Below are 25,132 nucleotides of genomic sequence, written 5' to 3' on the forward strand. Positions count from 1 at the left end.
GTATAAAGGAGAATCTGTTGTAGCACATTTGGAAGGCATTGAAGAAATTAATGTCTGTCTCCTTCCATCAACACTTTTGGGCGTACTGATTCCCAAAGGGATATAGGGAATGCAGTACAGGCAGCATACCCACCATAATTTTATGCTCCTCCACAGAGAAATTAGTCTGGGCCCATTTTGGCCAAGTTACTGGATTCCTGTTTAGCCTATTTTCTGCTGTACTCCTACAGACTACAGTATGGGTGAATCTATGCATTTTTATAAATCCAGACGCAGCTTGCTGTGGCTATCATGAATGATGATGACATGGGGAGAGGAACAGCAAAGCATGGATTGCCCTTCCAAAAGGTTGCTGCTTTTTCTGCGTTGAGTTTCTCTTTAGAAAAAGAGATGGAGGGAGGAAGAAAAAGTCTTTCAGGAGATACTTGAGCAATGAGTTTATAAAACTGTCTAAAACCAATCACACATTCCCCTTGCATTGTGATACCTGAGCGTTGTCCTGACTTCTCTATGTCCACTCTTTAGACTCCAGTTCTGCAATGAATTTAGCACAAGTGCAGAGATCTTTAATGGTTGCAGTTGTTGCAGGATTATGGACACAGGGAGGGATCTTTTTAGGACAGAAATTGAAACTCTCTTTTTTTCACTTGCTATTTTATGTGCTTCATCAGAGTACACAATGCATAAAGAAATGTGAGGTTTCTCATCCTGACGTTTTGCAGGCTGCCTAGCAACTGCAACAAGGAGAGGAAAAAACTCCTGACCTAGGGAAAAGAAATAAGCGCTTCTCTCCCATCCACTCCAGATGCAGGCCAAAGGACTCTAGCCAAACAAAGTTCATGCCCTGACTTCCTCTGAAAAGAGTTGCTTCTGATTAGCTAAGCTCAGATAACGAGGTTTTCTCTGTAAGAGATGCTGAAAACCAACTGTTGTAAATGACGCAGATGTCATAGATTGCACGCTGAAGCACAAGTAGTGTGCTAGTTTAATCTTTTCCATCATGAATTAATCTCTAGTCTATTTGCAACATTTCAGTAGTAGAGGGGCACCCTTAGCAGCTCACTTAACTTTTTAGGAGAGAGTCTGCTGACTCAATGCCAACATGCAAATCTCAGTCTTTATGGTAGATTAATTTATTTAATATATTGCCTGGGTTAAGTTTCAGGAAACGCTGACAGTCACTTTAACTGCTTCAAACCTTTGATTTCAAACCTGGTTGAACACCCATATTTTGTGGCATTCAGTAAATTTAGGAAATACCAGCAGTCTGTCTCCAAATATGTCTTTCTAACTTGGGCAATGTACAGTTCAAATGGGAGGGTTCGCATACAGAAAGGGAGGGAGGAGATGATTTGTCACTCCTGATGGATGACTCTCCCTCCTAGGCCTATTCAGCATTTATCTGTGTAGGGTTGAATCAATGACGAGTCTGACTGTAATCTGCTAAAAGTTGTAATTAGGAAAATTAAGTAATGATTCTTGTCAAAGCTGACAAGTTGATATATTTCAGTGTCAGAACTGTGATTTGCCAAGCAAGCAGCTCTCTCCCTTAACCACCTCTTAAGAAGCTGTTAGTTTTGGGGTGGGGGGTTTTTCATTGGTTTTTTTTTTCCCTGCTAATTTATCAAAGCAAAATTGCTGCAGTTTAGGCATTTGCTCTTTTCATTTTTGTCAATGCAGATTCTATCATTTAGAACTCTTAGCAACCTGAGAGCAATGCCCTGGAACGTTAGGTCCTGCACATCACAGTAGGTGTTAAATCATCTATATATAAAGTAATGCCCAGTTTGGAAATTTGTTTCTCTATCTCATTTTCAAAGTGGTGGAAGTTTTCCTCAGCATTATACATAAATCCTCCTGATCTCCACCCACTGCTGTCCTGATAGCTGTGAACTTACATGTTTAGCTAATTTGTGTGATGCATTTTTATAATTGAAAAGCCTGGCCTTTTGGGCAGCTGACAGGTGCTGTACCCATTGCTGGCAGCTTTCAAATGCTACTGGTTTGAAGAAAAGCAGTGTCATTGCATAGAAGCATATTCCCTTTCCTCGGATTTTTAAAATATTTTTCCCCCCATTTGCCAATGATCACAGATATTTTTGAGGTTTTGTCCTCTGCGGCTCAGTTTTTCTTCCCACTTCTAACCTGCAGTGTAGTCAAAGTGCTGAAACTTTATGACATGGTGATAATTTCCTTAGCAACAGACAGTGTTGTCAGCAACACAAGTTTGTGATTTTAACTGTAGGATACAGCCTTGGGCTGGATCTCCTGAGATGCTGGAGACTAGTACCAGCAGTAGGCTCAGAGGTCTGTGTCTGGGTAAGTATACACCTTATCTCCTCTTGTGCCTACTGTTTTAGCAGTTGCAGACATCCCTTTACATGCTAGATGATGAAGAAGGATTTAAACAGAACAGAGGGGTTTGAAAGCAGATACCCAGGTCAGAGGATAAAAATAATTTTTTAACTGAAACAAGTATTCTGAAGAGTTGACCGGATTTACAATCTTCTTTATTCTCCTGTAACGAAACAAGAAGCAGAAGTCCCCCAATTACCAACTTCAGGCTAGGTTGCTATTTTATTTCTTCCCCATTATTTCTGTTGCTGGCTGAATTCAGTAGCTGCATAAACCTTTACCTTTGGGGGACGTTTGACCCTTTCGGACTCCTGTGATACCTGAATGCTCCTTAGAGCACACTGCTACCCAAACCAGGATCTTTGTGTCAAAAAGAGTTGCAGCTGCTCAGTAAAGGTAGATATTTTCTCCACTGAACTGTTGTGAATGGTTTAGATGCGTATCATCCTCCCATCTCCACGTATCCCTGGTGGTAGGATAGAGATAGAGGATCCCCTAGAGATTACCTCCAGACCTGTTGTCTGTGAATGTCCCTCCCAGAAGGCTGATACTTCTCACACTATGTTTCATTAGACAGGATCTACATCACTGCACTTGCCTGTAAGGATGGAGAATAATGATGTTGTCTGCCAGCAGGCAAGACAGGGAGTCTCTGTGGAAGAAGCTGAAAGCTTACACTTTGAGGTGCTTCTGCAAAGCTTTTAAAATTGCTGATTTTGACCCTAGTGATCCCAAAGAATAATTAAAGAAACTGCCAAACCAGTGAGATGATCTTGATTGCTGGATTGGATTGTCAGAGGAAAAGCAACAGTAGCAGCTGACCTCTGCTATTGGAGATGAATGCATAAGCCACTTCAACACTGCAGTCATAAACTTTTAAGATGATATGCAGCATTGATCTCCCACTACTGCTTATTGAATTACTGACTGCTAAATTCAATGTGGAATTAAGCACAGGGAGAATCAAAACAAGAGGAAAGAAGTTGGTTTGGGAGGGTGAGGGGTGTTTGATTGCATTACTCCTACATCTCTTATGGTATATGGGGAGCTGAGGTTCCTAGTTTTCAAAATGTTGGTAGCATTGTCTCTTTTATCAATTAAGCTATAAGGCATCTGCTTGTAAAGTGATCTTTGTCAGGGCAGAGAAGGCAGTTAGCTGATGGATGGACAAATTTCATCACAGATTGACCTAGGTGGATTATGCTGCCATTAGCCTAATCAAGGTAGGAGGCTGTGAGGGTAGAAGATATGCTTGAGACATACATACCTAACCTATCCATCCCAAAATCACATCTCCTAAGCAGGAGATTATAGAAAATTACTTGTGAATAAATGACATGGGCTTTTCTAATATATCTTTTTTAGTAGCTAGGTTGAAATCCCTGTTGAAAAGAGCAGTTGCACTGATAATTATGCCATGCGAGCACTGCTCAAATGCATCTCCATCTCCTTGAAAGAAAAATTAAAAAAAAATGAAAAAAACAATTGTGTCATCAGGTGGTATAACAGCCAGAATACCCAAGGGCTTGTGGGGCTGTGCTCCCCAGACTGTCAACGGGGTATGTGTCGGAGAGGAGTGACACCAAGCTTTTGGTTTCTGGAACATTTCAACTCAAAACAGCCACTGGCAGTGACCCCCTGTATAAAGAGTTCCTCCTTTGCCTAAGCCACCAAGAGCTTCGTCACCAGTGCATCCAAGGGCTCAGGAGCTGTTCCTTGTCACCTTCAACTTGGGATTCTGGTATTTGGAGTTTTGTCATTTCCCACAAAAATTAATCTGGACACTTAACTATGTCTTGAATGAAACACAGCAGCCTCCTCATATGCTAATGGAGTTCTGTGTCTGCCAAGGGAGACTGGCAAACACTGACAAAGCAGCGATGGATGTAGTGGTGTGATATTGTGTCCAGCAAATGCAGAAGGAAAAAAAAAAAGCAAACCATTCCTCTATACCAAGTGTTTTCATTTGATGCCTTGAGAATTGTTCTGGTTTGGTTGTTATTTCCTGACAGCTAAAAAATCCGTTGCTCTTCAGCTTGACAGCTAGAAATATCACCATTCTATAAAAACACCTTTTTTTTCCTATTCCTGAAAATGAGAAACAACTTTTAGATTCTTTTTATAGTCTCCAAAATGTTTAAGGGGAATATACTGAATTAATTGTCAAGCATCGCATTTAAATAAAAATATGAAAATCAGCATTTGTACTGCTCTGATCTGTGCTTTTATTTCAGGTTTGCAGATTTTATCAGGGGCATGCTGAAGTTTATACTGCTGCTGCTTTTATCTGGAGCAACATTAGCATCAACCTGGTTTACTCTCACCTGTCTAACTAGTGTCACTCATCTGCCTTTAACCACAGGTATTGACAATGATTTTAATTCCTATTATTTATAATTGATATTGCAGGCAAGTATTTGCAGTCTTAATGTCTTATAACCTGGTTTGTTATCTTTAGTAATACAGTAGTTCTGTTAAGACAAAAAGAATATGTTTAGAAGACCTACTGAATCAGAAATATTTTTACCAGCTTTGGATGACTTCATAACAAGGTTAAAAACTTACAAAGCCCAATAATAAGATCCCAGAATACACATTTAAATTTGATTTGGGGACAAGGTGTTTTTCTTCTTTGGGTCCTTTGAAATAAATGAGGTGAGAAACAAATCAAGAAAAATCAGATGAATGGGTGTAGTGTTGCATATAAGAAACAGTGTTATGTCTGGGAGTTTAGGGGATTGAAACTTATATTAGTTATTGGAAACATGTGGTGCATTTCAAACCAAGGTGACCCATAGTATTTTCAGCCATCTAAATCTGTCCCTGCGCAGTACTGTCCTCTTTTTTTTGCACCTGCATGCAGGTTCAGGGAACTCTTCCAGCCCAAAATTAACTCAGCCTGTGCCTCAAAAAGACAGGAAAAAAAGCTGTTGGCAGGAGTGGGGGGAAAGCTCAGAGGTCTACTCAGACTGCCAGCAAGCTGTACCCTTAGTTGAAAATTAGTGCTGCTTAGTTCTTAAAAATCTGTCCTTCACCTATTATCTGCACCAAAGGACTGATCCACCTGTAATTCCAAGACCTTCAACAGAGTAATGAGTTACAGTAAAACCTAAGCCATTGAGATTTAATAATATATTTATTTAATAAAGAATTCTGTAAATCCATTTTAAATAAAGCACCGTCTTTGTTATAGGCAACTTAGGCATTATAGGAGAAACAAAACCTTTTTTTTCCCATTTTTAATTAAAGAGTTTGGTGTGGAGAGTATATAGAATACTGTTTTACTCAAATTAACTTTGATTTTCAGTGAGTGCCCTTGGTGCATTGCAAATGTCACAACTATAAACTAAAGTGGGTACAGCAAATTGAAATACATGATCAGTTCAGGAGCAACACCATCTGGATGGATAGGTCCAATTTGTGCTTTATCTTGAAATTTCAATGTTTTCAAAAAAATTCTGCTTAAATAAAACATAATTTGATCAATAAACAAATGAAATTTCATGATGGCTGTTGTCATACCAAATGACTACACTTTTCCATCAAATCTAAAATAAATGCAATAGAACCTTTTTTCTTGTGCTTGCCTGCTTTGTCACTACAAACCTGCAGTAATGTAAATTTTTACAGTAACTCTATCCTCTGAGTTGATGCAACAAGCCAAATACATAAATGTCTCTTCAAGTCTATGCATAAGAATGAAGCAGAAAGGTTTCAAGAGGTGAAAGTCATTACGTATGTACTCACCAGTACTCCAAAATAAAACTGATGGAGCTCTCTCTGATTTTACTTTATTTTTTTTTTGTGAAGAATTCAGCATGCGACATGGGTTCTATAAGAATTTTTACTTGTTTATAGCATGTAGGTGCATTGCAGTGGTTTTTTTGGAAAGGTGATCCACTGTCAGGACATGAAAGTATGTAAGGTATTTGAGGTTTGATATACAGTATCCTAAACTAGCATCCCTTGATAAAAATCTGGGGATTGGGTTGTTCTTTTCATGCAGCTGTTATTTCTCTTAAAATGGATGATTCCTTAGATTAAGTTGTAATTATATTTTAGAGTTTTATATCAGCAGTGTTCTTATATATGTCTCTGTAAATATTGAACCCTTTCTTTTAAAACACAAGCTTGTTTTGAATAGAAGTGCCAGCAATGTGGTGCATTCCTCAAAAAAAAAAAAGTCAGTCAAAAGCATCAGAGTCTAATGTGTAAGCACCAAATAAGATCTCTTTTTTCTTATGTTTAAATTTCATAGTTAGGTGGTGGGGGAAGGTTCATATCAGGCTCTTCTCATTAAAGTTCATATAAAAGAGATGTAATGTGTCTGTTCAATTTAGCTTCTTGTACACAGAAAAGCAGTGGTATATCTTTATGAAATATGCTGTTATGGATGAAAACACACAAGCTATTTAAGCTAATTTATAGGCCTTCATGCTAGATTATTCCTCAATGTAATGATGCAATATGATGATGACCTCTGCATTCACAGTAATTGGGAGAAACGGTACATTTGAATTGATTTGGATGAACTTCTTTTTTTCTTCTCCTTTTAATTAAAAGTTTGAGATGTAGAGTATATCAGAGTACAAACGTATGAGGTCAAATGCAGGCCGTGGGCTGGCAGCTTTGGGAAGTGATTTGTGGTAGCTGGTAAAGGTGGAAGTCAGTCTGCATCCTCAGTGGACTGATGTTGACAGTGGGCTGCCGGGTAGTTATCCTCTGTGTGTTTTTGTAGAGGTGGAAGATGTGCAAAACAAAAGCAGCAGTCATTATGGAGATTTTTTCCTCATTCATTTTTTTCTTTTTTCTCTCTTTTTTTCTTCTTTTTTCTTCCCTTCTTTTTTCTTTTTCTCACAGTTTTCTTTTTATCTCTAGTTTCTTTTTTTGTTTGTTTGTTTGTTTGTTTTTTCAGAAGAGGTCCATGTAATGCTTTGTATCCCAGAGACACTTTTCAGGCAGCAGTGAACACCTGCTGCAAAGCAGGGATTGTTGTTTACTGAGGGCAGCAGGGTTTGATGTTGATAGAAGGTTAAAAGGCTCCTTCACTTCTTCCTGCCCTGTGGCAAAGAGCACAAGTGTTGGGCTTGGCAGTGCTACAGAGCCACTGATGGATCTCAGTCCACACTTTCAGCCTCATTCAAATGCTGAGGCAGACCAAGCAGGGTTCAAAACTGATATGGAAACTTTTGCGGGTGTACATTTGATCTTTTCCAACTATCTAGCTCCCATTTTGGGAGGGACTTCCACCTCCTCTCGAGGCCTGCCTCCAATGTTGTTCTCTTGAACAAGTCAGACTTTGCCCTACAAAACCATACACATTGCCATCTTCAGCAATACCTGGAAACTGCTAAAATATCCACATGGTCTGACAGACTGCTGGTACCGTTAAAAGGGAGCTCTTCCATGGGTCAGGAAAGGCATTTTGATGAGGAGGCAAGACACAAGGAGCCCTTGTATTGGCCCAGGTGTTATGGCAGGAAGCTTCACCACAGAGGTAAAGGCTGGTTAGATAACAATCATCTGCCACATCTCACCTGACAGCTGCTTGATCCATGAATAAAGTTTGCATCCATAGGCAGACCTTGATAGAGGTTTCCCCAGGTCCAGAACCAGTCTTTCCTTTACCATGTGGATATTGGGTGATTCCCCAATACCCGGCTCATTTCCCTCTTTTGAAAACCCTCTGCCCATCTCCCACCTGGTCTCCAGAGCAAGCACTTAGGTGGATACATTTACATGGAAGCAGACTTTTTAAATGCTAAAAAGATGAGAGTTTGGCCAATTATTCATCCTAAAGGGAAGGGAAGAAAATCTCTAAAGATTTGTTTTTAAAACACAAACAAACCAACCCTTCTCTTTTAATCAGTATTCTTTGTAGCAGTTGTAGTAATGTCTGGTTTAAATATTGGGGGAGGAAATTTGAAAAAACGATCACAGCAAAATGTATTTTCCTGACCTTGCTCGTATAATATTCTCCTAATTCCTTGTAAATAGGCACAACATCATTTAAAGATGTTTACTGCAAAATGTAATTACATAGAATGGAGACCTTTAATGCAGATATGAAAAATCAATGACTGCACTTGAGAGTTTTTTTTAAATTATACTGTTTAGCATTGTTTGTATTGAGTAATGCCTACATTGTTTTACATTTGCGTAATATGCTCCATTTTTCCTCCAGCCATGGAGGAAAACAAGTTTTCTGTCAGTTGTTGACTTTTTAATGTATCTCCAAAAGATTTTATAAAAAGTATATTCAGAGTCATATACATGAACTGTAACAACTAGTGTGGGGAAAAAAGAAAGCAAGGCAATAATGATACAGTGCCATCATAGCTACTGTATCATCTGTCTAAAACACCTCTCATCAGCTAATCACAGCTCTCCAAAAACCTTGATTCTGGAATTGATTTATATTATAAGCAAGCCTGAATTTTATTTTAAGAAATTTTAATTTTAATGTATATTATTTGCATTTCAGCTTCAAAGACAATTTTGTGTACACATCGAGCACTGAAATAGTTTTCTCCATTGAAGTCCCAGCGCAGCTGCTGATCTGTTTCTCTGTGCCAAGTTCATTGTTAGTTTGCTTTGTACTGAACTTCATTATGTGAATTTATGTACAATGGGATACTTCGACCCAAAATAATTGTGTAAGGCATTATAATGCCAGTTTCGGTATCTTGCCACTTTGTATTGCTGGTGGTATCTCTGGATACAAATACTAGCATTTTCCAAAAATTGATATGCAATGCTAGTTGCTCACAGCTCAGATTGAATGTTTTCAGCATAGCATGTCAAGAATATTCTAATATTTATGAGCACATTCAGTGGAATTTTGCTTTACAAAATCTTTTCTAGTGCTGCATGGCAGACACTCTGAATATGGTGGCAACTCCATGAGTTGATGACTATATTTAGGTTAGGCAGCCTACACTTTTATTTTCAGGTTCAACAGATTGAACATTATAAACACATCTGTCTCTCTGTCCTCATCTACAAAGCACAGTATTGAAAAAGAGAGATGTTAATAATTTAATACTGATTGGTTTATTGTTTCAGTTTAATTTCTTTACTATAAACAAAATGTGCTTGGTAAGTATAAGGCAGGGAGACCAGAGGATAAAACAGTGGCCTGAAAACACTAACTTACTTATGGCTGTGGGCAAATCATTATCCCCACTCCTGTTGTGCTTTTCCCGCTCATAGGATGGGAGTAATGACCTTTGTTTTGTAGACAGGTTCTATAACTGCACAGATAGAAGAGTGCCTAAAGAAGAACTAATTTAGGGGGCTTACTTGAACACAGTTTTAAAAACAGTGTTAAGCAGTATACAATGCTTGAAATTTAGGAGGAGCATTTCAGGGATGAATATCTATGAATCTGGCCACCTGAAATATCCACTGATAGCAAACCTCAAATACTGTGTAATTTCCAGCCCCCTCTTTTATATCTTGAGGCTTACTCAGTAATTTCTTTACTTCTTAGTTCTCCAAACTGAATGTTCTGCTTTCGAAGACAATTCCACTTGCTTTTCTCATGAGAAGTATATAGAACAAATCAAATTTGATCAGATTTTTGGTTACTTTCAAAACTATATCATGAGATAACAATTTGATCAGTGTGTGCTGGAATGGAAATCCAGACAATGAAACATATTGATGTTATAAACGTGCACTACAGAGACATCTTCCTTCTGTTCTGTTTTTTTCTTCCTGTAAATGAATTACAGTAAAATTTACTGTCTTACCTTGAGGGAGTCACATTTCTCATGGAAAAATTAAGGGGGACTTCTTCCATGACTTTTCTTACCATGGCCAGTGGCCAGAATTAGATTATAGGGAGGTTTTATTCTACTTTAACAGACTTTAGATTTTGATAGGAACTAAGTTTGAGTTGTTGAGATCATTCATGGGGATACTGAAGCACTGAAGTCAATACAGACTGCATCCACATGAGGCATTATCCTTTCACTTTGATATTTGGAATATAGTTATAATGGGTATTAACAGAGTGCCCTAAATCTTCATAGGTTTTGCTTTAAATTGTATGCTGCACCCAAGAGAACCCGTTCTGTTGTATTTACTTTCGTGTTTATCCACATAAAATTTGTGTGAGTCTTGGCTCAGTGTGTCTCAGAAGAGAACTGTTACAAAATGTACAGAGTTCAAGAGATTCTGGCAGAGGACTTTGGAAGAAAGTACTGCACCACCTGCTTGCAGTTGATGCAGCATTGCCTGTGTAAATTTATCTGAAAACTTTTTTTTTAAATGGTAATATTTCATATTCTTTGTTAAAAATCAGCCAAGATACATGTGCCAGTGGTTGATAAGAAGTTGTCACATCACTGGAGATCCTTCCATCAATTTCATTTGGATTTGGATCAGGCTCTGTAGTTATACATTTAGTGATGTTATACTTTCAGAGTAAATTGCTAAACCTGTTGCAGAACATCCTGGAATATTATGGGAAATTGTTTGAATGTCACGGATACTTGAGTCTCCTGCTGTGTTGCAAGCTCCTCTGGGGACACCAAGTGAATTCTGTCGTTTAAATTACTTCCCTATTTGAATTCCTAATTTTTTCCCTGATTATTTTTTATCAGTATAAAGCTTTTGCCACAGCTTGTGGTTGGGAGAAAAGAAAGTCTTTTTCTGGGATACAGGCATATATTTGCCATCCAGTAGCTGAAGGCCTGTAGGAGATAAGAAACCAAGAAGGAATCTTCCTTCTTACCACTTTTTCTTCTCTTTGTGCTAAGCCACTGTATCACCATCAGTCCCGTCAGTACATTGATTCATCTAATTAGTAACATCTCTAATTGTATTATCAAGGCACATTTTATTCCTTGCTTCCTTCCTAGCCAGGAGATTGAGTGCTGAGGGAATAGCATGGATTGCCTCATACCTCAAGCATGAACATGACAAGATAAAGCATGGCTTGAGCCTCGTGCTGCAGCAGCTCCTGGCCAGTTCTCTGAAGCAGCTGTGGTTGGGATGGGTGTTTCCCTTTTCCTGGTCTTTTTGCAGTAACCAGCCTGAGAAATAGCTGCTTAATGCACACAAATATGTTCTAAATTATTTCAATTAATGTCATGTTTTAGGAAACCTAACCCAGTTCCATTGTTGATGTCCACAGCTGCCACTGTCTTGGATATACGACTTTGCACATAGCTTCATAGGCAGCTAATTCCTTTTCCTAAGAAAAAGTGGTCTTTTTTTATACTAATAGCATGACATACTTCCCTGCTGTATGCCTATCCAGGCTAGTTGGTAGTTCTTAGGACATAATGTTAGTTTCTTGGTAAATCATCTCTTTTTTTTTCTTTTTCTTTTCTTTTTGTCATTGCTTTCATATTCATTTTTGATGACTGTCATTAAGATTTTCTTAATTGAAAGAACATTTGCTGTAAGTTTAGCAGCTGTTCTTCTGCAGTATAAAATCATGGTAATTATTTGTGTTCATTCAATGCAAGGTCACTGTAATGGAAAGCAAATGGTCTCTGTTAATAGGTAGTGTTCTCCCTGCTATCTTGCTGGCCGTGAGCTGGAATGTGAGATATGTTATTTAGCGTGTGAAATAAAAAGCAAAAAACACTTTTGAACTCTTACTTTACTTCTTTCTGTTACTTATGTTTCTGAAACTGCATATCTTCTCTTCGAGTTTTTGTTTAGTTGACTGGTTGGATTTGTGCCTTAGTTGCCAAGTGAATGAAATAAGCTTGTTTGTATATCACTGAGGACGACCCTGGGTGATTTACAAATACATGAAATAAAAAACAGTTTCCCATCACTACAATATGTATCCATTAAGGAAGGCTTTCAGATGTGCACATCTCTTTCACTTTCAGAGCTTCTTTTTGTGGCTTACCAGTTAAAAGCTGTCATTTCCATTCGATGTTAGAACTTAAATTGGCATCTTCTGGATGCTGTATTCTGTCTGTCCTGTTACCGTGACATTTCTACTGATTAATTCCAAAGATGAGTGTACCTATGAATAGACCTTGTTTCATCAGTATTACCTGTGGTCGCAGCTGAGGTGTTGTCATTGGTATTCAGCTGGCAGTTTTTGGTGTGCACACACAAGGCAGGTAACACTCTGGGGCAACCAAAGGATGATGCTAAAGCTGCTTTGCTCCTAATAGTATGGAAGTGTGAGGTGTGTGCTGGTGGATGCTGCTGAGTGTCATGACAAGGAAATATGAGGGTGTAGTTTCTAAAATGCAGAGTTACTGCACTTGTTCACTTATGGTCTGGTTCTCTTAACACATTTAGTAAGTGATGAGTAATGATGTAGTTCAACTAGCATATTTTAAACCTACAGATCTATTTTGAAGTCTCCTGTTTGTTTTATGGAAACTTTGGCACCTACTAGATTAACTACAATTTGAAGTCGTAATCTTTTAAATGGCTTCTAATCTTTGATGGATATTTTTTACTTAATCTCATTGACTCTTGAGTTTCTAGAAATTATACATCTATGGACTGCCTTTAATCAGAGGCATGTGATTCCCCTTTCCTGGCTGTTGCTCTTTATGGCAGATGATTCAGCCCTCTTGGAGAGGTGTTGCCTCTGACACTCTGTACACAGCTCCACTTTTCATGGTGCTGCTGTGGCTTTCAGCAGCTTTATGGCTATTTCTGCTGTTTGAGTTTCTGATACAGAATTACAGCTGGCTGACACCTTCTCTTCTTTGGGGAAAGTTCCGAAATGTTCTCTAGAAGTAGCAAGTAGTTACCTATAGATATCTTCAACTGAGTGTAATAAGGGACAGATGTTCATTTGTCTTAAGAGATTCTTCTATTTTGTTTATGTGTTGGTTTCTTAAGAAAGTACAAAAATTTGAAATAGGCGAGTATGTTTGGATTTTCTGGCTACCTCTGATAGCAGTTAGAGACAGTTAGAGCAATATGCAGTGGTGTTTGAGGTAAGTGGGAGTTCAAAGAGTGGCTCATGAAATTTTAAATACTGGTGAGGACTTGCAGTAAAAATCTATGGATCTTTTAACTAGGAAATCAGTTCTTAGTGTGTTAGCTGGAAGAGCCCATTAGGAAGAACATCCTAATACTGGTTTGGTTTTCTTTCTTCCTCTTTGACAATGCCTGGACATACCTTGCATTGATTTCTTTGGTTTATTCTGCAGTTTATGATAAGAGAATTTAAGAGTTGGGAAAGTTACCATGGTTTTTTTGGGAGGAGGTGGTTGGTTTTTTGGGGGCTGGTGGTTTTTCGTTTGTTTTTTTCTTAAAAGCTCAGAGTATTGTGGTATATTTTAAAAAGCAGGGGCCAGCTCTCCCTCCCTTTTCTTGTCTAGAGAAATCCTTTGTAGAGAAAGAAATATTTCTTTGTGCCTTGGAAACAAACCATATCAAATAGAGAATCTGATAGACAACCCTTTCTGCTTTTTAATGCCTTTATCTCTTTCCCATGATTCTTCACATTTTAAGAAACAGTGATTTTTTTTTAATTTTTTGAAGGTGGAAGTTTCCTGCTTCCTAACAGTTTCTCAGTTGAAAGCTTGAGCGATGCTTAACAGAAGATGAAACAAAGCTGTTTCAGTTCTACCCTTTCCAAGACAGAAGAGTGTAACTTAAACTGAAATATAACTATATATACCTATATGAAAAAAATTGTCTAAGGATTTTGTACTATACTGCAGTGAAAATATACTATAAATAATTTCTCTGTGACTTTGTAATACTTTTGTATCTGAACATTTTTTCTTTATGTTTTCTTATAATTTTGGTGGAAACTTCAGAAATTATTCCAAAGTTTTCTGGTTTTTTTTTCAAACTGAATAATTTCTTTATTCTTTTTGCTTGATCAGTAACCTTGAGTTGTTGAGTTGCAGGCCAGGAAATCTTTCCCATCCCAAAACAGCACTAAGGAAAGACTTATTTAAATTGCTAAACTGGTACTAAATTTTCCTGAAGTTTTCAGTTTTCCTTTTTTCTTTTTTTCCCCAGAAAGAGTTATAATAGATTTATTAAATGATAATATAGGCTTCTCTGTTAAGCACTGTAAAGTATTTGACAGTGTTAGAAATTGTAGAACAAAACAGCTGAGGCTACTGAGGAAATGTCTATATTCTTCTGTTGATTTGTCCAAGAAAAACAATTTGTTGTACAGCAGTGAATAATCTGCGTTATCAAATCTATCCCGTTCCTGTCAGGCGCTGGGTGCCCTTCATTTCCTTTTGCAGCCAGAAGGGATTCAACATGTTGCAACTCAGGCTGTGCTGAATACTAATGTCTTGATATCTGGTAGATCATTAGTATTTATTTGTAAAATGGAAGCAGAATTAGTTTTGACCTTTAGAGCTAAGTCAAAAGGTTAATCCATGTCCATTTCCAATTTGGTGCATTAATTGCTCCCTGTCCTAATTGTTTGGAGGACAATATTTTCTGTTTGTTTCAGAGGTAAATCAAACTGTAGGTGATGCTCTGCATTCATAATTTTGTTGTTTGTTTTACTTACAAGTGAATTCCAAATCACTGAGTGTATCTTCCTGGGTTCTGTTTAAATAAATAAATAAATAAATAAATAAATCAGTATTTCTGATATTTTTTTCCAAATCAATGCATGCATTCTGCCTAAAGCTAGTGGGATGTGATATGCTTTATGATCCACAGAGGATAAAAATAAGTTTATGCATTTTTTGCTTATTCAAATATTAGTATTCTTGGCAGCTCTGAATAGGGGTGAAAAAATACCAGCATGAAATTGATAACTGTTTTTGTTTGTGTTATAGCTACACTGTACACATCCTGCATTTTGTTGGGTATATTCCTCAACAGCAGCGTACCAATATTCTTTGAGCTCTTTGTGGAGACAGTCTACCCTGTTCCAGAAGGAATTAGCTGTGGAGTTGTCACCTTTTTGAGTAATGTGTTTATGGGAGTGCTTTTGTTTTTCCTCACATTTTACCATACAGGTAAGAAATACAAGCCACGTTGAAAATGTAATTCTCCAGTAAGACATACCTTCATCAGTTAAAACGGAGGATTTGCTCATACAATTTCTCTAATAACAATTGCTCTAATGGGGCAACAAGGAAGGAGAATTTTAAATGTTCTTTCCTATGTGCATGCTAATAAAAATGAAATTACTTAGATGCTAGATACATTCTACTTAAATTTACTGAAGCCAGGTACATCAAGATGGACATTGTCATCATATTTTTTAAAGGCCTAGTAATGTGACCATTAATAATGGTTATATCTGTGGGTGTTCAAAACCACAGTAAAGCTAATCCAATCTCGTACTTCTGGGTAAAATTGTATTGCCCAGGAGGGGCAGAGCAGAAATGCCCCGTTTATGGTCAGCTCTGTTCAGTGGTCAGATGGACCATTGCAGGGGAGAGAGCAGCTCTTCAACGCTGCTCAAAGTTAAAATAGCCATTCCTCTAGACAATCCTGTGGCCTAATCCAGCACATCAGTGTTTTGCTTTATGTTCTCATCAACTTCATACTTTCTCATCTCTCAAGTATTGGCTTCCTTGTAACTCGTAATTATAACTTACAACTTGCTATTTAGTAGGCTATAATACATATTATTACTCTAAGCTGTAAAATAAGAACCCAACTTGCTTTCAAAGGGAAGTGGTCTTTATTAATGTCTTTCAAAGATGCAAATTTTTGGTTTGTCTTTTGTCATTGTGGTAAACGTTTGCATCATGATGCAAGACTTGTAAACCATTAGAAAATATGAGCTTTTATGTATTATCATGAGAGCATTTACTTCTTAAAATGTTGTGTTTTATCACCAAGAGGAGCCTGACAAATTTCAGAATGAATTCTGCTAGAAATTATCAAGGTTACAACTTGGGGCTGTTTTTCAGCATAGTTTGTATCTTTCTGCCATGGAATTACAAAGTAGGATGACAACACTGTTCCAAATTGTGGTCTGTGAACACAGAGAGAATTTTTTTTTTTTTTAATACTGTTGTTCAACTGCATCATTGTAAAATCTGAATGCCAACCAGGTTAGCCTTGGGTGATATGAGAGTTAGTCTTTACATTTTAAAGTATGCTTTTAATATTAATTTTTTTAATATTAATTGGTGTGAATTATAGTTTCTGACATCCATACCTGAACTGGAAAGATGACACAGAATATTCTGATAATTTTTTCAGCATTTTTCAGAGTAACAATCCAGCGTTTGGCATTACTTAATAACTGAGGATGGGAATACAGTGTCCCACTTCTGATGGAAGAATTATGATTAGGTGAACTCTTTCCCTCATAAATTTGGGGCCATTTTTGGTCTCTAGTATTTCTTTCCCTAGCAGGTATCAGTAAATGCAGGTAAGGATAAACCTGAAATTGGTATATCCGTATACTTGGAATATTTTCCCTATTTCTTCAAAGGAGAAAACAAAAAAAAAGTAAAAAAATGTAATTTGTGCTTAGGACATTCCATTCTTTGATTGAAAGTACAAGAGAGTATGTGGTCACTGGGGGGGTCAGTGCCAGTGGGTGCTGTTGGCTCCTCTGATTAAAAAAAATCCTTTAAGGGTTTGATAATGATCTTAATCATTTGCTTTCATTTGATTCAAATACATCCTCTAATGGCATTTAAGAAGCTTACAGATAAATCAGAACTCGGTCAAATTCATCTTGTTCCTTTGGTCTTTCCTTTTAGGCCAAATAATCTTTCAGCAGTTTTAATTCTGATTTCTCTTCTCCTCTGATATTGCAAATGCTGTGGAAGACCCAAAGCCTGGAAGCTTTCCAGTGCCCTCAAGATTTTGGTTCATCTACCACAGTGGAGATGTAAACCTTCCTAAAGCTCAGCCTCCCTGCTAGTGCTGTGTCCTGCACCCGAAAGCTGCAGCCTCTGGATGTGTTTTCCTTTGCCTTTTCTGCAGGGACTTCTGAGAGAAAAACAAAAGCAAACTGACCTTTGGCTTCATGCGATCGATGCGTTCGCTGCATTGCCAGACCTGTCACAAATTCTGGATTAAAAAAGATAGGAAGGATTCACAAGTTAAATTTGTGTTAGGAATTTTGAGTTAAAGTCTGTTTAATCCAATTAAACAAGAATATTATACGGAAAATAATAGCAAAGCATCTGACTATTGACTTCTGGCAACACATAACACAGTCTTCTCCAAGCCTAGAAAGATTTTACTTTGGTTTTAATAACATTACTACCTAAACAAATCCCTATGGGTTTATGGTGGATCAGGGAGGGAGTTGTTGAAGGTTATTGGTTTTGGAAGGTTGGTTTTTTAGGCTTTCTGACTTTTGTTGTTTGCGTTGTGTAATATAAATCATGATTTTTCTTTTAGCAATATAAATTACAGATTTAAGAATGTAGCAGTGCTGAAACCTTGATTTTGATTAAGAGACCTTGAGGGAGAGTTTAGGTTCTGTAAAATTAAATTAGTAATAATAATAAAGGAAAATTTAAAAAAATAAATAGAACAATATCTCCAGTGAAATTAATATTTCTTCAGCAAAATGACAGATTCTTTTTAAAAAAGGAAATTGTGGTGCACTTAGTTTGAAAAAGAATTGAATAAAACTGTTAATTAGTAGGCAAATATCAGATGATAGGATTTCTTGAATATGGAACACTGCCTTTTAAGAGCAGTACATTACGTCTAACAGCTAAAAAGAGGCTTCTGAGGAGTTGTTTTTGCAACTAGTTTTAAATTGAATTGATTGTACTAAGCACAAGTTTCTTCTGAGGAATTGGTTTTCCCTCCTTATACGATGTAGCAGGTTTGATTCAAAATCAAATCCAGCTTTTTTCCTACACTTTTGTTTTAGTTCTCAATCCATAGAAATCAAAGAACTAATGAGTAGAATCTTTGGAAGTGGTTTATTCTCCATTAGCAATGATAGATTTTATTTTTTTTTCCCTGTTCTCTTCATTGGCAGGTTGCATAAGGAGGATTAACATTAGCTGGAGGCACTGGCTATAAATATATATGTATAACTTGAGGCATCCATGGAGAAGTCTCGTAGACCTTATCAACCATTGATCAATCAAGGGCTGTCAGGATTTTGTTCAGAACACAGCAATTTCCTTCAAAACAGCCATCAATCCAAGTTTTGGTCACTTTAAACACAGAACATGTTTGATAATTGAGGTTGGGTCTCTGTTCTGCTTTACAGAGTTTTCGTGGTTCAACTGGTGCCTGCCAGGATCGTGTCTGCTCAGCCTGCTCCTCATCCTGTGCTTCCGCGAATCCTACGACAGACTCTATCTCGACGTTGTCGTCTCTGTGTGATAACGCCAGACTGGTGAGGGGTTGGAAGAGACTGGAAGTCAGCTTTGCAGTCTGCACATCTGCCTGGATTTGCACAGCTGGACAGCAGAAACACAAAGAAATTACAAGACTTAATCGTGGCTTTATTTAGAGAGGGTGAGGGATGGGTTGTTCTTATGTTCAAGACCACCTTGATTTGCTGTAAATGTGGAACTTGAGTGGTGATAATGATGCCAAAATGCACAAAGAGAATATATCTGCTGTACAGATCCCAGTGCCAGAGCTGGGGCTCTCTATTTAAGGGGCTGTCGATGTGTTGCAGTGAGGTGTACGTTTTGTGTGTGTGTGTGCCTGTGTGCTGACTTACGGTTATATGCACCAGGGTACCAGTAATCTTTGGAGTCTTCTATCAGAATAGAAATAAGGAATAATCTTAACAAAAGGAAAAAGAGAAAAGAAAAAAAATCTTTTCTTTAAGATCTCTTCTAAGTCACTAGTCATTTATATATTGAATGTCCATTAAACAGTACACTACATTTACATTCTAATAAAGTGATTTCTGATATAAGACACTGGTACCAGGGTTTTTAGCCATACTGAATATCCCAAATAATCCTTACAGTGTTGTTAGAGGTGTTTGTAATCACCCTGGAGCACAAGTAAACAATAGCTTTAGCTGCCACTGAATCCCAACTTGCACCCACAGTCATCTCTGAAATACCACCGTGGTTCCATATCTCCTGAATATGGAACATTTGTGGTGTACTGGAGAGTCGCTCTTGCTAAACGTTGTTCTAAAAGCCACCACTGTGTCACCTTTCCATCCCCTGTCTCCAGTACTGCCTTTTTTACTGTGAAGACCTGTTTGTGACACTGAATACTGTGGATGTGGATGTCTGAGTCCTGCTAGTTCTCTTCTGATACTTTAAGGTGTGTGTGTATTTTAGAAATAGTTAATGATTGAGGGTGCCTAAACAATATTGCTTGTAACCCAAGTCTTGAGAAACCACTGTTTCCTAAAAAAAAAATCTTTCTAGTTGATGAGGTGTGCTGATAGCGAAATGACAATGAGAAATAACTCATGAGTTCTGGCATAATATGGGAAATTAATGCCAGCTCTTTTTATCAATACTAATCTGTGGTCATTCTGGCCCTTACTTGAACATAAATATTAAAGACACTTTGAATAGTTTTTTAAATCAATTTTTAAACCTGCTAATAATTTCTTAATTATATTCTTAGATTTCAGTTCAACATCATTTACAATATTTCTGTGTGTGTGTGTGTGTGTGTTCTGGGCTTTATTGTTACGGGGGTGTGTTCGTGTGTGTGTGTGCGTGCATATTTATATCTATGTATACACAAATAAAACTTATATATATAACATATATATATAAGTTATATAAGGGTATGTGTTTACATAGGTTTATTTTAAGTGATCCTGTCTGGGGATGGTGGTTTGCCTGTTTGTAACTAAGCCAGTCACTGCTGTGAATGGAAACACGAGCATACGCTGTCTGCGACATGAATTTTTTTCAGGGGGCGAATGATTTCCTGTCGTGGCAGCTTTATCACAGGTGCACGTGTTGGAGGAGCCTGGTGTGCAGGATTCTATGTCTGCAGAAGTCTGAATCAAGCACCCTCTGCTCCAGTGTGGGGCTCTTCTCTGTGGCCCTGGGGTGACACCAACGCTGTAAGCTCACTCAAATAAACCCTGAACTGAGCGCTACTTTTCAGACACGAATCTGTTCGTTCTGCCTGCTCTCCTTTTGCAGAGAGAATACGCCACTACAACCTTTAACTCAGGAGTGTGTCTGTGCAGTAAAATAAAACGAGCTGTTCTCTGCTTTTATGTTTTCAGAGCAATGGATATATTTACTGAGTAACTGAAAACGGATTTAGCTCATTACCTGTATCAGCTACTAAATGATCTTTTCTGTCTTGAAGCAGACTCTTTGTGGAAATGGAGCTAACCTACATGGGGATTACTAAATCAGTCTAAAGAGCATGTTTAGATCCACTGGCATCATCCTCTTACTGTTTTTTGGATGAATGGTATTAACTATCCAACTTCTTTTTACTATGTTTTAGTGCCTGGAATAGTTTCAGTATCCAGTAGTTGCTGCTACCTATTGTCTTCTGAAACCAAGGATCGCTTGCCAAGAGTCTGATTGGAGTTGCATTGTCATGGCAGAACTGCAAGCTTGGATGGCTCTTTAGAGCTCTGTTTTTGCAATTTACTGTAGCTATATTAAGATTAAAATTGCACAGCTCAGGCACTGTCCCGAGTGACAGAGATTTCTAATCCATTCACTGTCCTGACTATTTTAAAATGGAGAAGCACTTCAGGCAGTGTTCAGACTATAACCTATTCTGCCTCTGTTCCAGAAAGCATCAAACAGTTCAAAATAATTGTCAGTGCTGCCAGATACAGGCTCTCCTTAGTCGGGGGAGAAGAGTGAACCTCTTGTTTTAAACCTCGTTGATTGTTTTTCTGAGTCAGTGTGAATTGCTCACTGCAATCCCAGTGCTTTGGTAGATGTTTCTCTGTATGAGGGGTTGACTGTGGCTGGATGCCACGTGCCCAACAAAGCCACTCTGTCATTGCCCTCCTCATCTGGCAGGGCAAAGAAAATATAACCAAGAGCTCGAGTTGAGATAAGGACAGGAGAAATCACTCACCATTTACCATCACAGGCAAAACAGACTTTTGGGGAAATTAGTTTATTTATTAGCAATCAGATCACAGTAGAATAATGAGAAATAAACCAAATCTTAAAAACACCTTCCCCCCACCCCTCCCTTCTCTCTGGGCTTAACTTCACTTGTGGTTTTCTCTCCCTCCTTCCCCCCAGAGGCGCAGGGAGACAGGGAATGGACAATGTGGTTAGATCATCACACAGTCTCATCCCTTGAGGAGGACTCCTCACACTCTTCCAAAGCTCCAGCACAGGATCCCTCCCAGAGGAGACAGTCCTCCATGAATTTCACCAATGTGGATCCCTCCCACAGGGTGCAGACCTTCGGGAACAGTCCTGCTGACAAAGCTGCTCCAGCGTGGGCTCCTCTCTCTGTGGTGCCACAGGTCCTGCCAGGAGTCTGCTCCAGCACAGGCTTCCTGCAGGGTCACTGCCTCCTTCAAGCATCCACCTGCTCTGGCATGGGGTTCTTCACAGGCTGCAGGTGGATCTCTGATCTCCCATGGACATCCAGGGGCTCCAGGGGCACAGTGGTCTTCACCATGGGCTGCAGTGGAATCTCTGCTCCGGTGCCTGGAGCACCTCCTGCCCCTTCTGCACTGACTTGGGTACCTGGGAAGCTGTTCCTCTCACACACTCAGTCCTCTCTCCAGCTGCAATTGAAGTCGTGCAGTAACTACTTTCCCCTTCTTATATCTGTTATTCCAGAGGCTCTATCCTGTAAGGATTTTATTTTATTAGCAAGTCTGGCTCAGGACAGGTGAGGATTGTAGATGTGCTTGCTGAGATCTCAGAAAAATATTCTATCCCCATCTGTGCCCCATAGCAGCATCCTTCAGTGGAGGAGCAGTCCATTTCATGTCAGTAACCCAACTCAGCCCATAGGAATATTTTTGGATAAGTGTTATCACTTGGTCCACCCTTGTCTGGGTTTACAAAGGGTGCAAGCTGCCAGGATAACTGCATTTTGATAGAATTTGAGTTTGAGAGCTCAGGGAAAGCCCTAAACAGTTCTTATACAATTAGCAATAGTGCAGAATAGGCTCAAAACAGTTAATGTTTTTCTTAATAATGAGTGAAAGTTCGAAGTCTCTCTAACTTTTGAACCAGTAATGACGTTGGCTGCTGTGTGGCCTGTGACTTGCCAGCAGAGGAAGGCGCCCTGGGGAGCCAAAGAATTTGCCTCTCTTCGTGGCCCATAAGTTCACAGCCCTGAAGAACATTTTCCCCTGCAGTGCTGGGCCCCTTAACCACAGGTAAATGTGTAATGGTTTGTGTTGGAAATGCTGGGAAGGATGCTCCATAGTGACCACTCTCTCTTAGTAGTTAATTTTAAATATGGGCTGCTCTTGTAGTTTCTGTTTGGATTGGTAACACTCTGGGTTCAGCTTCCAGTGATGCTGGTTTTTCTTCTCCTGAGCTGCAGAGCTGTGCTAGCTTCCATACTGCTCATGAGGAGGCTCAGGATTAGAATATGTAGGCTCCACTTGCAGCACTGGTTACTGTCTCTGGTTACTGCTGTTACCCATTAATTCCTCTTGATTCCTTCACCTTCCCCTGTGGCTGCCTGCTCCCCTGAGCTGGAGGTGTGGAGAACTTCTGTGCTCCCAGGCCAATTCTAGAGGGATGGGTTGGCTGGCCATGTGCTTAATATAGGAATAAAGTAGGAATTTTTTAGAAAATCATGCCAACAGGAAGAAAATGCAGACCCAATGGATTCTGCAAATATTGTGAACTAATAATCTGTTACAAAAAGACTAATTTGCCTGAAACTTGTAATTTTAGCTCCCACACCTAGAGAGACCAAGGTGCTAGACACTGTGTGTGTTAGGTATTCAGGCTCACAGCATCCTGCAGTTACTCTCAACTGTATGACAGAGCTGAAATGAGTGGAAGTGGGATGTCTTCAATCTTGGAGTGGGTTGGAAACCCCCAGGCTGTGTCAGTGTTTGCAGTGGTAACCTGGGGAGAACAACAGGCTGGTGGATTGAGTAAGGGGAGGGGCCCAGTTCCAGGAAGCATCTCAAGAGTGAAATATGTTGAGTTGATGATATAAAATTCGAAGGTTTGAGGTGATGAGGATGTTAATGCCTGGCTTGTTCTACAGTAAACTGAGCAAGTGACTGGGTAGCCTTGCGCTGCAACATAAACAAGCAGAATTGATTGATGTGCATATATTGGCTGGTACAAGAAAGAGAAATGTGATTTAATTGTGAGCAATGACTGAAATATGAATGGGAATTACACAGTTTGCACAGTGGATGTAACTGCTCTGTAATGCTGTGACAGCAGGGCTTTAATTATTTGTTTCTTCTGTTGGGTCACCTGCAAATATTAGTAAGCATCTATGACAAAGGCATTTTTATGCTTTGGGGAGTTTTCTTTTATACTAAGTATGGGCCATTGTAATAACTTGGCAGGGCAACTACTACACTGGTATGGAACCCTACATGAATATTTGGTATTGATTTAGTATTTGTTGTTGGTGCCACCAATTCTCGGTGTTCTTGAAGCACCACATGGAAGAGCAGGGATGTGGGGTATGCAAGGAGGCCACTGCGTGCATGGATGCACAGTCGTGCAAGGGTAGGTGCTGACCCTGCCAAAACACACAAGAACTTCATCATCTGTGGGTCCCAACATCTGGGCTGGGAGGAGGAGGAGGAGGGGGGGAACATGCGCAGGTAGAAATGCTGCCTCATGGCTGCTGCCGACAGACAGACAGACAGACAGAGAGACAGACAGACAGAGAGACAGACAGACAGACAGCCTCCAGGCTCACTGCTTCAGGTGTGAGGGATCATAGCTATCCACAGAGGCCCCAGTCATTTCCCTGCAACAATTACTGCTGTGAGGTGGGTTGTGAGTGGCACAGGAATACCTGCCTTGCTCCCTCCAGGAGTGTCAGTTTAGCCAGCAGAGGAGAACTGTCACAGAGCAGGCACAGCCCCAGTGGAGTCAGAAGATGTCAACCTGCTCACAATTTTTGCAGTTTGTGTTTCAAGACAGATGAAACTAATAAATAGAGGAAGAAATGTAACTCTGTCCAAAGTTTTGACAAGCGAAAGCAAATATTTGCACAGATGTGCTGGCTCCTGCCTGTTACTTGGGATCACAATGTGTTTGGAGCAATTTGCGTCCCCCCAGCTCTGGAGTGTGGACCTGCTCCTGCAGCCCCAACACCACTTCTTCGCTGCTCAATCCCAGCAGCACTGCAGGAAACTTTGTGCCCAGGCTGGGGGGCAGCAACCAGGGCAGAGTGGGAGACGGGAAGCGCTGAGCCAGGATGCCCAGGAGGTGTGATGCTGGTGGGCACCTGGATTATTTGCACAGGAGGGGTGTCTTCTGAAGCCCAATTAAGAGTCTGATTTTTTACTTCCTCAAGGATGAGTTTCTGACTTTTGTTTTCTATTTGTGATGTGATTTGTGTGCAGGGACAGCTATAGTGATGGCACATGGCATGGAGTCGCTGGTTTTCCAAGGTATGCAGGAGATTTGCTCTCTGCAATAACTGCTGCCTACACAGTCTCTCTCCCCACTGGCTTCCTCTGTGTCATTTATCCACTTGTTAACATCTGGACAGACTCACTGCACTCACTTTGTATTGCTACATGAAGAAAATACCATCAGCAAAACCTTTTTGCTTTTTGGGGAGCTTTTCCCTTCAGGCTGAGGCCACTTCTCCAACCTTAGTCCACCTGTTTGTAAAAGCCAAAACAACCTGAAGCCCATGTTTTCCTTTGCAGAGGGGGATCTGTAGGTTTGTGTGACACTGGGATGGATAGTGAGAGCCTGGGCACTGCACTTGCTCTGTCACAGAGCTGCTCAGAGCCTTGGGGAAGGACTGTTTGTGC

The 25,132-nt window shown here is 39.4% G+C and overlaps 1 protein-coding gene across 1 annotated transcript in view; it reads left to right on the top strand.

The window, feature by feature from the left end:
* SLC49A4 (solute carrier family 49 member 4) overlaps positions 1 to 20,426 on the top strand; it is a 64,277-nt gene extending 43,851 nt beyond the window's left edge. The window contains 3 exon segments of the mRNA XM_032692604.1: positions 4,590 to 4,717; positions 15,111 to 15,293; positions 18,485 to 20,426. Of these exon segments, the coding sequence (XP_032548495.1) occupies positions 4,590 to 4,717; positions 15,111 to 15,293; positions 18,485 to 18,600 (427 nt within the window). The 3' untranslated portion in view covers positions 18,601 to 20,426.
* The last annotated feature ends 4,706 nt before the right edge of the window (positions 20,427 to 25,132 follow it).

Source organism: Chiroxiphia lanceolata, chromosome 7 (genome assembly GCF_009829145.1).
Source record: "Chiroxiphia lanceolata isolate bChiLan1 chromosome 7, bChiLan1.pri, whole genome shotgun sequence".
NCBI classification, from domain to species: domain Eukaryota; kingdom Metazoa; phylum Chordata; class Aves; order Passeriformes; family Pipridae; genus Chiroxiphia; species Chiroxiphia lanceolata.